We start from the raw sequence: 16,444 nt of genomic DNA, 5'->3' as shown, positions 1-16,444 counted from the left end.
AATACCAAGGGGGAAGATGAAGAGAAAATTACTGCTTGAAATCTAAAAAACATAAGAAATTTAAACACGACGTGCGGTACATAACATTATTTTGGTTCGTTTTGTATGGTTGGGCGGCGTTGATGTGAAGATGAGCGGCGAAGCTTCGAGACTGCGCTGGTCATTTTTGCGACTCCAACGCCTCTAATTTCATCGAGTGCCCAAAGAACTGTCAGCTACTTAAGCTCTTAAAAGCATGTTTGACGTATTTGACGACAACGGAACAAGTTACTCAATACAATTGTCTGATGCGTAGGTCACATGGCGTAGAAAATTTAGAGTTAAATTTAATTTGGTGCGTAAACAAGCCTGATTTTGTACGAACTAACCATGTTTGATTGCGGACTCGGATTTCCTCGCTGAAACGCGTGCAGTCAATGTCCTATTACCTCAAGAGAAAGAAAACACACTAACGCGACAAACAACGTCACAAGAAGTTAATTTTTTTAATTGTGTAAGCATTAAAGAATATAGCTTAGTTTTTAAGTGATTAGCGGTCGATCGAGCTGTTACACGACTTCGTCCGATGACTAAGTCGTTAATTAATTTGTCTGCTGAGCGTCAAACATTCGATGATCTTGATAAAGAGATAGATAATTTTTTGCTCTTAGTCATTTAAAATGCAAGTGCTTTCAGACATTTTCGCATTAATAAAACCCTTTCATTCCCAGTCGTACGAATTTGTGGAATGTTTACCAATTTGTACGATGGTGACTTCGAAGGTTATCTATAAATCTTTTAAGGACTCAAAATTGGATTTGCTTCGAAACTGGGATAGGACTAAGCAAGCTGATCCGCTACATGATTTTTTTGAGCATAGAAAAGAAAAACACTTTTCACATAAACGTTTTACTCGAAAGATCATTAAGTACATGAACGTGGAAATTATGAAAATTAGAACTAATGAGACTTAATCATCTTTTAGTTAATTAAGTGGAAAGAAGCAGAAACCATGTGATTCGGTGAAAACGAGAATAGGCCTCTGCGAGAGGCATGAGGCAGGTGAATAAATGTTTAAATGTTGATAGTGGTCATACCATTCAGCTTAGCAGACCAGGATTAAAACTCAATACACCAACATGAAAAATTTAAATCAAGTACTTACGATGAGCCCTTGTGGTCCAAAAAAATTCGAGACGCGAATATCGCCGCGCTGGGTGTTGAAGATAATTTGTTGAAATGTGCTATCGAGTCCGTTAAGAATCTTCTCGAGGGTCAGCTGATCAGTTGTCAAAAGCTAATGAACATTTTACCCACAACCAACACTTTCTCGGTAATATATTATTTTTGCCAAAAATAAAACCAGCTCCAACACTCAGCTATTGACGCATTTCTAACGCTATACTTTTTTTTTTTTAATGCGCCGCTTAGGCAGTGATCTCCGCCACTTGAATTCAACAACGTAAACATGGACTTTCATAGGCCCATCATAGAATAGCTTCTTGGAACTGTTTTGGCCTTTTTTCCTTACCTTTAACGAAAGATCAAAAAATTGGCCATGTATGTCAATAAGCTCTCATCATCTCTTAAAACTGTAATTAAGGACGGATGCATATCAAACTGTTTCCCCACTGCGATGGACATTTGTTTTTGTCGGTTCCAGCCTGGCGCAGCCGCTAACCCAGATGCCCTCCTGAGCAAATTTTTAAAATGGCGGACAAACCAAAGAGAGAGATAAGAGAACCAAAGCGATTCTGCAACGAATACACAGCATACACCCCTGTTAAAAAGGTCCTTTCACAGAGAAAAAATACAAACTTGTATGATGTTGAAGAGACTGAAAATTCACTACATCGGCTGCAGTACACGCTTCGATGAGTGGAGACCCTTCGGGGACGGTGAAGCATCTGAATATTTTCCTTCGAAATTGTATAGATTAGTAGGCTGCAACAAAAATTTAGTGGACGACGTTTAAGGTAAAAACGGCGTTCTAACCTGAAAAAAATGTATTTATTCCGACTCTTTCGGAAAATAACTTTACAAATCTTACTTGTTTATCTCGTAAGTAAACGATGGTAAATTAATACCCGAAGCGCTTTCCGAGCAGCCCGATTCTTCTCCCACTGCTTTCTCGCTTATAAAACAGGAAACGAGCAAAAGGAGGAAGGTGTGACTGTTTTGACTAGCCATTTGACGAGGTTCAATCTGCTCCTTGTTCGACAATTTACATATCAAAACAAAGGAAATTTGTTCCTCTCTTTGATTTTGGCGGTACATTTTCAATTTGCGCTTGCGTAAGAGAGAAATCGCCCAAGACTCCTTGCTCGGTCTTGTTTTGACCACGAACGCCTTCTTAATTTTGACGGATCCGCTCGGGAAAAGCTGAAAATGACGAGGGAAAAACTTTACTTTGTAGTACGAAAATACACAAAATGGAAAGCCATGATATTATAGTTCAACATTTCGGTGGTACATTGTTAACTTTTTATACAGAGAGTCGGCAAGATGATATAACATCCAAAAATGGCACTCGATTTGAGAGGGCCGATGAAGTGGGCGTGGTCACGAAATTCAGTAAGAGACTATTTGTACCCCGTGAGTTTGATACGATGTGCGCACAAACTTTTGTCCGTTTTGGTTCTCAAATGCCTGATCAGCTGGACCGGATTAGATTTTTCTTTTCAGATCATTGTCTTAGAATATACATAGGCAACGCGCACCACCGTTTCGCTGTAGTTATTCAAAACTTTGAGTCGAGTTAACGAGTTTGCGTATAATTTGAGCGTTTCTAGTGGACACACCTGTTAAGTTACTGTGAGAACTTTTGATTTGTAAACGACAGTATGGTGGCTAGTTAAAGGAATTTTCCGTCTGAGTTTTTCTACATTTTTTTGGGGCCGGGTGGAATTTCCAACTTTATACTGCATATACCTTTGGGTAGTACATTTTCTCGGTAACATTGTGAGGCACGATTATCGCGAATAGTATTTTAAACAATATTTCTTATTGAGTTGAAAATGAGAAATAGATAACGATTAGCAGTAATAATGTCGGAAATTGTGTGTTTACATAATCAAAACCTTTTTAACGCGTTTAAAATTTCGCTGTTTAGTCCACCGGAAATAGATAGGCATCGTATCTGTCATCATTAGTAACTGTAACCAATCAAAGGAAACATTCACCGATTGTATATCCTTTGTTCTAAAATACACCACGTGTGTTGTAATCGAACTCGGCACTTTGCGAGAGAAAAACATATCTGTTAAAAAATTCTATCGTGAGTGAGCGATTTTAGCGCGAGTTTATCGGGAAAACCGTTGTGTTGTCAGGCAATTATCTAATTCCCAACAATAATAATGATGCTATCATTTATCACGCCACGTAAGAGAGCAGGGTAAATGTCGAAATTCATTAGTAATTATTACTATAAAATGTTTTATTGTTAGGTAAATGTAATTTATTTATAACAATGCTCTTAAGGAACATATTGAACAACAACAAACATATGAAACATATGAGTGAACTGCGGTTATGAGACGTATATAAGAACGATCCTTCGCAGTAAAGCACTATTTGAGCAATAGTGGAAATCAGACCTGAAAAAAATTTCAGGCCTGTACGGGATTCGAACCACTGACCTCTGCGATACTAGTGCAGCGCTCTACCAATTGAGCTAACAAGCCAACTGGGAGCAGGCCATCAAATTAATTCGATATAAACCCGTAGATGATAAATCGAACAACAACAAACATATGAAACATATGAGTGAACTGCGGTTATGAGACGTATATAAGGTCAGGTCTGATTTCCACTATTGCTCAAATAGTGCTTTACTGCGAAGGATCGTTCTTATATAAGGAACATATTGTTAGCATTGTACAATAAGTGGTACATGTAGGCGTGGCGTTAAAATAACTCCTCTGAAAATTGAAAATCGAGGAAATATCGCAGTGTTACGATTATTTATCTATAAAGTGTCAATGTTGCTCTTGCAATTTGGTTCAGGATTGTAGAAATCCCTCTGATTATCTTTTTCTCGCTTTCATCAACTCCGAACGTCAACTGTGGCATCTCGACCGCGAAGAGACTGAGAACTATTCTGTTCCCATAATGCTTTCGAGGCAAAGCATACTCATGTGAATAAAATGAAAACGAGGTTGTTCCAGTTTCCGCCATCTTGTATTTCTACTTGAACTTTTTCCGTTAAGATGCATTAATTTTTTTACTTTATACCTCTTTTTTCGACTCTTTTTGTCGCCCTGATGGATGCTGGGGAAGAAGGTATTTGCGAGGAATATGCGTCATCGCTCGAAGACTTGACTTTTAATTCTAAACCATTAATCAATGTGCTCACGATGCTAGCCGAAGAAAACAGTCAGCATGCCGCGAACATAACAAAGCTTATTGAAAAACGCATTTGTCAGGTGTGTATTTTTATTTATATTTCTCCTACTAGGCTCTTAATGAAACAAAAGTTCTCCAGCTATTGAAAGCAATACTTGTGTGCTCATTGCATTTTTATTTTTAGCTGTATATGATAGAAAACTACGTACTGTTTTGTTGACAATAATATTAATTTATCGCCAACTTAAGGGATTTAGCCCACCGAATTACCAGCCCACCGTCTGACTGCGAAATTATTTTCGTACTCGAAATTAGGTTCTCAGAGTTACCATATTGGCCTAAAGGGAGTTTATCCTGATGCTCCATGCCTGCAAGCTTATAGGATATTTAGAATCAAGGTGATACCGGTAGTTTTGAATTAGTCCTTGCTTCTTGGTTGGCAATAATAATTTCTTGCAAACATGTTGGAGCAAGGAATTTTAACAAAAGATTTCAAGCAGTTTTGATCAGGGGCCATTTGGATAGGGAGTGTGGGCTGCAAAACCAAGCAGGGCACTTCAGCCTTTAATGTCAAATACTTGTTATTGTACAATGAATATATGCAGTTCATATGTACTTGTTACTGTGTTGGCAAATCCCAGAGTGATGGTCCACTTGCAAGCAGTTTCAGTGTCAGCTTGAGTCCCTTTTAAAACACACAGCAATTCAGAATTACCTTAAAGTAAATTTAAAAAGGTAGAGATGTTGGTAGTTTTCATTACACCAGTTTGTCGCACACAGCCTTCCGAGAATTTGAAGTGACATTCCTCTAGATTTTTCTCTATGCACTGCGACTTAGTTTGATTTTTTTCATTGATAAGGTTACTTAAACATTTTCGGCAAATCTATTTTGCACAGTATGGTATCTTAGATGTTTTATTGTGTTCAGTATGAATGATTTCTCTCCCTCTCTAGGAAAAGTTAAAATAGTGCCCACCATCAAACAAGCGCCCACTTCAAATAAGTCCCTACTCTCAAGGTTCCTAAATTTAAGGATCCCCTAGAGGGCAGAATGGAATAAATATGGTCATGTGAAATTTTTTTTTAATCCTTCACACACTTTTTAAAATTTTCTTATATGTTGTTTATATACAAGATATTCCTTTGACCTGAAGGTGGCAGATGCTAATTGATGTATGCCAATTTTTTCTTAACTGAAGAAGTAAAGAAATAACACATAAAAAGACACTAGAAGATACTAAAAGACACACAAGAAAAGAAAATCAAGGAAAATGAAAGACTTTCATAGTATAGGAAAAAAAGTCAGAGTTTTTAGGTGTAATAAAAATTACTGTGTTTAAATTTTTGCATTATCTCATCAGGTTCCACAATAGAATCTTAAGTCACTAGAATACTGAGAAGAGCCCATTTTGTTTCTTTTTTGAAGGATTTCTCTGATAAATTTTATATTCATCCATAGGGTATCTCATTCCTGATTTTTGATACCAATACCCGTTGAGGCCTTTCTTTACATTTTAAGCTTAGAGCACTTAAGGTTTAAGAGTGGTGATGTTGATGAGCAAGTAGTCTAGGTGTGGATGTGTGATGTACTTGAAAAAGTTTTATGATGTTAGAAGGTGTGGTGTCATTATGAACATCAAGCATTAATTTACATATAGCTTCCTGATATAAAAAGGTAATAGGGAGAATTTTGGCTTTTATGAATGAGGGAATAGCATTTTTTTTTTCAATTGAGATTATGCACAAAACTTGCTTTTGGAGAACATTAATATGAGGTTTTAAGTAAGAATTATTTATTGCAAAGTGATGCTCCTTTTTTGAAGTTGTCTGAAATAGCTCACATAATTCATAGTTAACATGTACTTGGTGTCAAAAATTATTGTCACACCTAAATTAGTTTTTACTGTACATATAAAAATTGTAATTTGGTGGTGGTATACACAGTTAAAGAAAAGTATTTTGATGAAAATAACAGTTAAGCAGTGCACTAAGGATAACAAAGTATTGATTTTTTTCAAGTTAACTTGAAAAATTATGTACAATGTGTCCAGTAAGAATTTCTTGTAGCATGTATACACTGCTACTCGACAAAAGTTATTGTAATTTATTTATTAGAATGGCAGGTTTTTTGTCTGGAAAAAGACACATTTTTACAAAGTTTTTAGATACAAAAGTGGCCACACAAGTCATTCTACTTTTTTTTGTCATCCATCAGAGATGATGTTTTAGAATCTATTTTGTAGCCTTTGGTAGTTGCTGATAAAACAGAGTTCTCTAAACCTTTTTTTCTTATATTTTTGTCATAGGTTCCACAACAATTAAAGCTACCCTCCCTTTACTTGCTTGACTCCATTGTGAAGAATGTTGGAGGAGGGTACCTGAAGCTTGTAGCAGAGATTATGGAAAATAGTTTTACTTGTGTATTTGAAAAGGTAATTTATGTGCTAGAAATTTCTCAACTGATCAGCTTGTTTGATTGCCTTAATGCACCAGTAGGACAGGAGAGTAATTGGTTTCATTCCTTTTCAAACCCGAGTTATTTTCAATTGTTTTTCGTATTCTTTTTAATGCATTATTGTGATTATCATTCTTAATTTTTCTCAGTTCTCAAGTAATAATATTTTTAGGCAGATGAGAAGACCCGTCGGGATCTATACAAGTTGCGGCATACTTGGCAGCAGTATTTTCCAGCCAAGATGTTGCATGACTTGGATGTTGCTGTCAATAAGCATGACCCTGGCTGGCCCATTTCTCCTGCTCCTCCACCAAGTCCTTCTATACATATTAACCCGAAGTTTCTGCCAAAGGTACTTTTGCTTTCAAGTCATTGCATCTGCCGAATGCAAATATGGCGTCCAATTTGAGTTGCCATTGTTCTGGACTCACTAGTCTCGTCTTTGCTTGGAAACACAAAAGAATTATTACATGTGTGAGAGGCTAGTGAGTCCAGAACAATGGCAACTCAAATTGGATGCCATATTTGCATTTGGTGTATTGGTACTGTGTAAAAAGGAAAGAGGGAGCTAGTTAGAGTGTTACCGTATGTACAGGAGAAAATCCTCTCAAAAATGATTACTAGCATCCCTTTAACATTAACTGGCATCATCAATCAAAGTCTTTTTTTCTCAAACAACACAGGCTGAAAAAACTGGTGCAGTTTTAACTGCCAGCATAGCCACACCGCAAGAGCATAAGGTTGTAGTTGACCACCAGCAGCGTTTGCTTGAGCTACAAAGACTGCAAGAAGAACAGCTTAAACTGACAGAACTTGAGATTCAGGAGCATCAGATGAAAAGAGATCTTCTACTCAAGAAGCAACAACAGGAACGAAAGCTGCTTCTCCAACAACAACAGCAGCAGATTCTTCACATGCGATTGAAGCCAGAAAGTACAAAAGATTCATTACTTTCAAATGGGGTGAGTACATATATCTTATTAACCAAGCGCTAGGGCCGTACTGGGAGAACATCGGCCGGAGGTCTTGACAGTATGGACTGAGCGCAGCGAGGTCCGTACAAAAAAGACCGAGGGCCGATATTCTTCCAGTACGGTCCTGAGCAAGCTTGGTTAATAAGAGATTTAATACACGACTGAAGTTCAAAGGGACACAAGTGCGGTATCATTCGGGACCATTCGGGACAGTGCCCGGTCCAATACTGAGAGAATATTGACTGGCATTAGAGCATTTTGATTGGTTGATTTTAGTTATTGGCCCTCTGACTTCCTGAGTCGTGTAATAATAATTTTTATTATTTGAGTTGCTCAGAAATTGTGCTTTACATTTATGCCATTGGGAAGTTCTTTTTTTAAGCCTCTGGGGTGTATCCTTAGGGGATTAGATGCTAATTAACAAATAGTAAACACCACAGCGTACACTATTGAGTTATGGATGCACGTGGGAGGTTGCTAAGCACGAAAGAAGCGTAAGAGTCGCTCGAGGCGATAGCCGAGAGCCACTCTAGCTTCTTGAGTGCTTAGCAAACCTCCCAAGTGCATCCATAACTCAATAGTGTATGGTGTGGTGTTTACCATTTGTTTTATAACATAACATTGATACATTGTAGCTAAAGAGTTCCCTTTTATTTAACAAATCTTACGTGACCAGAAAAAAACAAGCGCGCGCGGAAAAATAGTCTTTGCATTTGCTCATGTCAGCAGCGTACACCCATGGGCAAATGGGGGACGCTAAATTGACCAATCAGAGCGCGTGCTTTACTTTGGTTGTGTTATAAAGTCTCTTGTAGGGGTATAAGGGTTAAATAAGAAGTTAAGGAACAGGTTTAGCTCTTTCATTTTTTTTTTTAAGTTTGCTTGAGCATAAGTTGCTAGAATTTTGTGGAAAAAATTTGAGTTTATCTCTCGACAGCCTCCCAATGTTGAAGTAAGTGGATCAGTGTCAACCAAAGCAGAGACTACAGAGAAACTCCAAGAGACACTAAGTAGCCGTGATCCACGTATCCGCCGAAATGAGCCTGAACCTGATCATATTCCAGAGCCAGAATGTTTTGGTGATTCTTTGGAAACTGTCCCAAGCTCTAAGATAAAAAGTGTCCAGCATATGTCTGTGGCAGCCAATCCATTAGTAAGCTCAAGTAGAGTTCCTTCACAAACTCATCTTGAAAGGGAAGTTACAGGCAGTCCAAAGTATGGTGACTTGCAGAAACCATCAAGGCCCAAGAGTGCACACAAAAGGCGAAATTCTGGTGACTGGTCAAGCCACTCACCAAATCATGAAAACTACAAAGATGAGCCAGAAGAAACGCATGATGTCAGAGGAAAAGCACGGAGGGGAAGAAGACGCTCTAACGAAAGGCAGAGAGAAAGAGGAAAAGGTGAGAGGGGCAGAGGTCGTGGCCATGAACCAGGAAAAAGAGGCAGAGAAATGGAGCATGAAAAAACTGAGCGTAGGTATAACAGAGTGCCAGACAGAGGCTCCAGACAGACAGTTATTACAGGGAGACATGATGAAACAAATCATCCTTTTCGGGATGGTTTGAGGAAGAGGAACGAACCTTTCCTGCCACGAGAAGAGCATGTGTTGAATCAGGAAAACTGGAGGAGGGATCCAGCAGAATTTCCAAGTGTAGATGAAAGGTCTCGGCTTGGAAAACATGGCTCTGAGGGGCCACCTATGAGAGACAGATATGTAGGTAAAGATTTCAGGGGTAGTAAAAGTCCACACTATGGTCGTGATGAATTTGTCAGGATGGGAAGTCCAGGAATGCATGAAGAGAGACCAAGGGGAAATGGATGTGAAAGAGAACAATACGAAAATGTTGAACGATTCAAACCGCATCAAAGCAGTCAAGGAATGCTACAAGATCCCGACTTTCAGTTTAGAGAGGAAGTGCATGGTCACCCTTCAGTCCCTTTTCATGATGACCCAAGAGATAGACCAGTGGGAGAACCTCTGTCAAAGAAACCAAGACCTCTTCTCTCAGATGTGGAGATAACTGAACTGCGGAACAGAAAGGGGGCACTCCCAAATACAGGCAGAATGACACCACCACCTGTTTTCTATGAAGGTTTCCTTGGAGAACCCATGGACATTCACTCACATCCTATGGATGCTGAACATCCTTCACCTCGGGATCATAGCTTTGGGCCCCCAGGCCCAGGAATACGGAGAGAATTTAGGCCTCATACTCCACCCATGGAACAACATCCAGGAGAATGGACTCCAGGGTTTGAAATTCCACGTGAGCTCATGTTGGATCATCAGAATGAAATTATGAGGCAGGTCAGTGAAAGTCGTACTCAAGGTTCTCCATCTATTACAAAAAGTATTCCATGGCTTTTCTTCTTTATATGTTGTAGTCTTAGAAATATATTTTAAGATTTCAAATGTATTTTCATCCAGGCTGAAAGTCGTCTTCGTGCAGGAGAGTTGACTTTGGAGCAACATGATGATTTAGTGGATAAACTTCGCCAATTGTATGAGCTTCAGAGGCATCCTGATTCAATGCTACTGCCAGGAGAGAACAGGCCTCCACCAAATTCTGAGCATTTACCAAGACGCATGATGCACTCAAGATTAGAGGAACCTCCATTTAGACCAGGTGGACCAGGTTGACATTGTTGTTTCTTTTTTTGATGATTCAGTACTAATATTGTGGGAGGGAAGGCAACTGTAGGTGTGACAAAATATGTCTTAATAATAAGACTGAGGACAAACAAATTAAAGGAATATACCTGTTTAGTTTCCCTAGTTTGTATTTTCTTGGGCTTGCCTGCAAGATGACTTGTTTTGATTCAAAGGGAGCTTAAATTGCAGCCTTGAAATGTTGGAGCATCAAGGTCTGCAAACATGCAATATATCCAGTCAGTCACTTTTCTTTCATACAGTTCCTGAACCTGTTAATTTTTTTTCTCTCAGAGGGGGCACTGGATAGGCCTGGAACTCCACCAGAAATAGGCCCTGGAAGACCAATTGCTTCAAGATTTGATGGTCCTCCAGAACATCTCAGAATACAAACCAGAGGTCCTTCTCCCATGGAACCAGGCCATATGATGAGGGTTGAGGACCCCAGATTTGAAGCCAGCGAACCTGAAATGAGGAGATTCAATGATGACTTCAGAAGAGCACCAATGGAAGTGGATCCTACCTCACTCGGTAGACCAATACCAATGGGTGGTCCCCCCATAAGAACTGAAAGACCATTTGACAACAGTCCAAGGCTTGATGGTGGGTTGAACCCTCAGTTTTCTCATGGAAGGCCTGTGGAGGAGATTGCTAGACATCCAACCAGTCATGAAAACAGCCTAGGGTCCATGGTAACACCCAGCACACCACCAAGGCAGGACAAAGGTAAGTTCCCTGGAAACCATAAACTCCTGAGAGTATCCCCTTCTTGCAGTGCCCCCTCCTTGCAGTGCCCCTTTGAATCAAATGTAAAGGTCAGGGGATTAATGGAAATGATTACCAATTTGAGAAGTTCCTGATTTTTAAAGAAATTCTCCTCGTTATTAACAAGAGTAAAGAGGTAATCATTAAAATATTGTACTTAAACTGCTTATGGATAATGTCTCCATTGGAGGAAGGTATAATATGTGTATCTAGAACAAAGTCAACCTTAACTTAAAATTCACAAGGTCTCTTTTGGGGCTTATTACACCCATGTTGTTTCTTCTTCACATGAACATTGTAGATGTGGTGGATTCTGGATTCTTGATGTGAAGTATTAGTGATAGTCAGTTGAATATAAGCGTACCGGTTTATATCATTTTACCCTTTACAGCCCAAGAAGTACCTCACACTCCCAACACTATGATGGAGAAGAGATCTGTTGATGATCTCTTTCGAAAACTGATGGATTTCGGAATAATCAAGGTGATGCCTGAACCGGGTAGTGAACCTCCTCAGCATGTGGCCGCACCAGCACTCCCACAGGCTGAGATGCAAAATCAACGACCCCTCCCTGGACTACCGGTTTCTCTACCAGGCCTCTCTCTGCCAGCCACAGCTGCAAAACAAACGAAACCTCCCAAAGAGGAGAAACACGTCATTCCACCCATGAAACTTGTTCCCGAGGACCTAAAAAAGTAAGCTAATCGTATTGGGTATTACAATTATTCACCTGCAAGAAAACTATTTTAATGTCCTCTGATTGAGTGTCGTCAAATCAAAACCAGGGGTATCAGAACGGAAAATTTCTTAAGGACCTAATAAGAAACCTAAATTAAAACAAACACTCTGCGAGTGCAAGTAATCAAGTCGCAGTTGTTTTAAGTTACATCCAATCAGTTTAGACAATTGCTCGATTTGTTTTGTTTTAACCAATCCAGGAACGAAGTGAAGCAAAACCCTAAGTAGTTCTTTATTGCTCTCGACACTATCGAAATTTGCAGTATTACAACGTGTCACTGTATTTTTCACTGCGCAGGCGTCACGATAGTATAATCGCCAGCCTTTATGATGGCACGCAGTGTTCATCATGTGGGCTGCGGTTTCCTGGTGAAGCTGCAAAGATCTACCGTGAGCACTTGGATTGGCATTTCCGTAAAAACCGCCGAGAGAAGGACGGCAGGAGAGTAGCGCACAGGCAGTGGTACTTTGTTGTCAACGACTGGCTGAACTATGAGGAGATATCAGATCCCGACGAAAGAGGTGGTGTTTTGTCGTCTTTACCAGCTATGTTCATTGTTCTGTTATATTGGCGGACAAAAAAAGGAATGCACGTTGTGCTGTCTTTTGCAGTTCCCTTGTAGGAACTAACAATCATGTCCATGATAAACATTATAGAGTTCACCAAATTTTACAAATGAAAGATTTTTTCCCAATTTGTGACGAGGGATTAGCAACATTTTGTGTTTTTTTGTTTTGTTTTTGCTCCTTCGTAAAACTTATGGTATCGTGGCCTTTCAGCAAAACAAACAAAGGTACTTTAAAATATTTTTTTACATTAACAAAAAATTTTTAACGGAAATTTCTACAGTTTGTTGTTTTATTGATTACTAGAAATTTTCTAATGTCGTTTGTTTCGTCGGGGGTTCCATTCTCGTTCAGATGGGAGAAAAAAGTTAAACAAACAAACACAGACAAAGAAAACATAAATAACAAAAACGAATATTTGGATAATAAAAGCGACGATTTAGGGATAGCTCATTTGTACGGTGAATAGATGTAACATTGCGAACTAGGGATGCCACAGACGAACAATGTAAGTAGAACCCAGGCAGTTGATGTGTGGTTTAAGAGTGTAAATTGATTTTGAAGAGCGACGTTGTGACCATCAGACTTCAAGATTTTATTATTGTACGAAACATGTTACTATTGTGCAGTGTCGCGTTTTGTTCTTACAGCAAAGAGTTCGTTCTTTGATGTTACTAAGGGAGCTGCAGACTCTCCTGATCCATCGAAAGAAACAGATAAGGAGTTGTTGGCAGATGGGAGCTGTCCTGTGCTTGCTGGTGATACAGCGGTAAGGATTGTCTGCTAGCTCTTGTTACCAAGCAACCGGTTGGTAAACGAGCGAAAGGATTCTGACGAAGGCCTAACGCTCGAAAAAATCAGCTTTAGAAACACTTTACTATGGCCAATTTATGTTATGAACGCAGATGATAAAACCAGAGTGTCTTTTAATACCCCCCTCTCGGTCACAGCACCACAGTCTCTTTAGAAACTTACCCCCTTTTAATCAATTGGATAACGGTTTTGACTAACACCGTATTTGTCCTTTAGGAATGCGACATCTGTTGCGAGAAATTTGAGCAATTCTGGGAAGAGATTAATGAAGAGTGGCATTATAAGTCTGCCGTACGCATTGATGGCAAGGCGAGTTACTATTTTGCTCCTTTTGTGTTTGTTTTTGTTTTTTACAATTTACGGTATCTGTTTAGAGGTACATACATGCACACATAAACTTTACTGAAGTGTCAAGGTATTTAGCTAAAAGCTAATTGTGGACACTATAAATGAATAACATGAGTATAGTATAAGATTAAATAGAGTATATGTAAAAATATTAAGGATATACTCTTAAAATATCATTAATATATATAAAAAGCATCAATATATAAAATTGTTACAGACAATCATGTAAGCAGCAATAGAATGAATACACAGAATTTAGAAAGCTAAAAGTCTAGAAAATTTAAATAAGACGAGTTTAATAGAGGAAAGGGGAGCACACTCCCAACACACCAGGCAGCCACACAGCAAAAGCCACTATGCATATCCACCTCTTTAAGATGAGCATGCATAGCAGCCACACAGCAAAAGCCACTATGCATACCCACCTCTTTAAGATGAGTATGTACAGCAGTCACACACAGCAAAAGCCACTATGCATACCCACCTCTTTAAGATGAGCATGCACAGCAGCCACACAGCAAAAGCCACTATGCATACCCACCTCTTTAAGATGAGCATGCACAGCAGCCACACAGCAAAAGCCACTATGCATACCCACCTCTTTAAGATGAGCATGCACAGCAGTCACACAGCAAAAGCCACTATGCATACCCACCTCTTTAAGATGAGCATGCATAGCAGCCACACAGCAAAAGCCACTATGCATACCCACCTCTTTAAGATGAGCATGCACAGCAGTCACACAGCAAAAGCCACTATGCATACCCACCTCTTTAAGATGAGCATGCACAGCAGCCACACGTGCCATCAAGTAAGCCAAGCACATTGTTTTTGACACTGGGTTAAATTGCTTTGCAGACGTACCATTATTTGTGCTACCAAGACGTCAAGGAGGTAGGTGTATCTTCATTTCATTATGTTTTTTTGCCAAACTTTCTTTGTAATGCACTAAATGATTTTGTGCAAAACTATTGTACTAAACATATTAATAAGTTATGGCTCTTCCGTCTGTCCTTGAAGAGTGGCTTAAATCTCTTTTGTTTGAGTTCGTGCGTTTTAATTTCTGTTATTCTTACCAATTCTGAGACATCGTTGTCATTTGATTTGGGAGTATTTGATTTCCTTGTATTCTAGACTTCTAGCAGCTCTCTTTTTTTCTGACGGAAAAAAAAAAGGATGAAAGGAGAGAAAATAATAAGAGTGATAAAAGCAAACAAATAAAGAAATAAATCGGCGCCTTCCTTGCGCTATTTTTTTATTTTTTTATTTTATTATTTTTTTTTTTTTTGCGCCGTGTCACTTTTTTGTTGTGACTAAGCTGGGAAAGATGACCTGCTGGGTAGTGTCTTTGTGTTCCTATCTAATAAGATATTCTGTTTTTTCTTCCACGTTGTTGTAATTCTTTGTCACTTTTGTTGCATTTGTTGAATAAAAATAGAAATATGATATTGAAACATGTTCCTAATTCTTACACGTGTTTTACATGTATCCGTTTGCCGGACTGGAGAGAGACTGTATGGTATGCAGGTGTTGCAGTACAAAGTCTCCAGAAACCAGCAGGAATCTAGTACAACTAACGTATTCCTTGTGTCATTTTCTTTCTTCTTCCCTATTACTTTGTCTTTGGTACAATCATTGTACGTTTTGCCTTTTCATGCCACCGTGTCGCGTCTAGAGCCAAATTCAAACAGAAGAGGACGAAAACGAGCAGGAGAAAGATGACGAAAACCCCGAAATTTCTGTGGAAGAAAAATCGCCGGGAAAGGATGGCGCAAAGACAGAGAAAATCGATGAAAACGATCAAGCAAAGGCAGAACTGGGACACGAGGAAGGTCGTGATAGGGAACCACAAATACCTCAAAGTAAAGGGGCGTCCGAAAGCAATCCGCAAAAACCAGAGACTGATAATTCAGATTCACATTTTAAGGCATGTGAAGGGAAGGGCGTGGTTAGTTTGTCTAGTAATGTTAATGAAAATAAAGAAAATGAAACGAAGGGTGATGAAACATAGTCACTCTAGTTCAGGGCAGTGCCTTGATCATGCGTCCTCTATTAGCATTTTCAAACAGCCAAGTGACATTGAAGAAAGAAAGAAAGAAAAATTTTTACAAAATCATTTCCCCCATTCTCCTCCTCTTAGGGTCCCAGTTTCCTGTGCATGAAAAGCGCGAAAGAAACTATGATCGTTAATAGCGACTTGTTATGTGCCCATGCCTCTTGAAAAGTTAAATCCCATGGCAGTTTTGGATGCCACCGCCATTTCCCAGCGTTCCGCTAATTTTTTTGTTGGCCATGATAATTTCACTTCTTCGGCATTCTTGCGCGTGATTATGCATTAAAACGAAGTATTGAAACACTGAAGTATCAGGGGCTTCACCATACTCTTTATCAAAGATAATTCGAACTGAAAAAAATGTTTGGAAAAGCAGGAAATTTGAACAGAGTCTTATTTAGCTAACTCAAGAATAAAGATAATCTACGAGGTGTGGTAACTTGAAATATTTCCTGCCGACCTGATGTACAATGCCAGCAAGCTGTGGAAATAAAGAATTTCTTACAACTTGTTGCAGTGTGATTTTGTTGTGGTTATTTGTCTTTGTTACTAGTAACAGGCTATCGATCTGACTTGACATTTTTCATGGATTAGCTTTCTGGGCGAGTTGTGCATGTAGAATTTTCCTATCAGGATCATATTCAAGGGGAAAGCCCGGATTGCTGTTTTAACGATAATTTTTGTATTGAATTGTGAGTGATTTTCTTTCACTCATCCCATTTTACATGTTTCCGGCTGGACTCGCTACTCAGGCA

At 39.1% G+C, this 16,444-nt stretch overlaps 1 protein-coding gene across 2 annotated transcripts; it reads left to right on the top strand.

Annotated features, from left to right (window-relative positions):
- The first annotated feature begins 4,128 nt into the window (after positions 1-4,128).
- LOC111343386 (pre-mRNA cleavage complex 2 protein Pcf11) lies at positions 4,129-16,196 on the top strand. Of its 2 annotated transcripts, none has more exons than XM_088734114.1 (13): positions 4,129-4,403; positions 6,630-6,755; positions 6,951-7,130; positions 7,462-7,740; positions 8,690-10,063; positions 10,184-10,382; positions 10,700-11,131; positions 11,562-11,865; positions 12,207-12,430; positions 13,126-13,244; positions 13,505-13,597; positions 14,495-14,530; positions 15,312-16,196. In XM_088734114.1, the coding sequence occupies exons 1-13, from the start codon at positions 4,242-4,244 to the stop codon at positions 15,645-15,647; spliced, it is 3,864 nt and encodes a 1,287-aa protein (XP_088590240.1). In that variant the 5' UTR covers positions 4,129-4,241; the 3' UTR covers positions 15,648-16,196. The 2 variants fall into 2 exon arrangements, with proteins under 2 accessions (XP_088590240.1, XP_088590239.1); XM_088734113.1 differs by having other exon boundaries at positions 10,184-10,391.
- The last annotated feature ends 248 nt before the right edge of the window (positions 16,197-16,444 follow it).

This window comes from Stylophora pistillata, chromosome 9 (genome assembly GCF_964205215.1).
Source record: "Stylophora pistillata chromosome 9, jaStyPist1.2, whole genome shotgun sequence".
Lineage (NCBI taxonomy): Eukaryota > Metazoa > Cnidaria > Anthozoa > Scleractinia > Pocilloporidae > Stylophora > Stylophora pistillata.
This window is presented reverse-complemented; position numbering and strand designations above follow the sequence as displayed.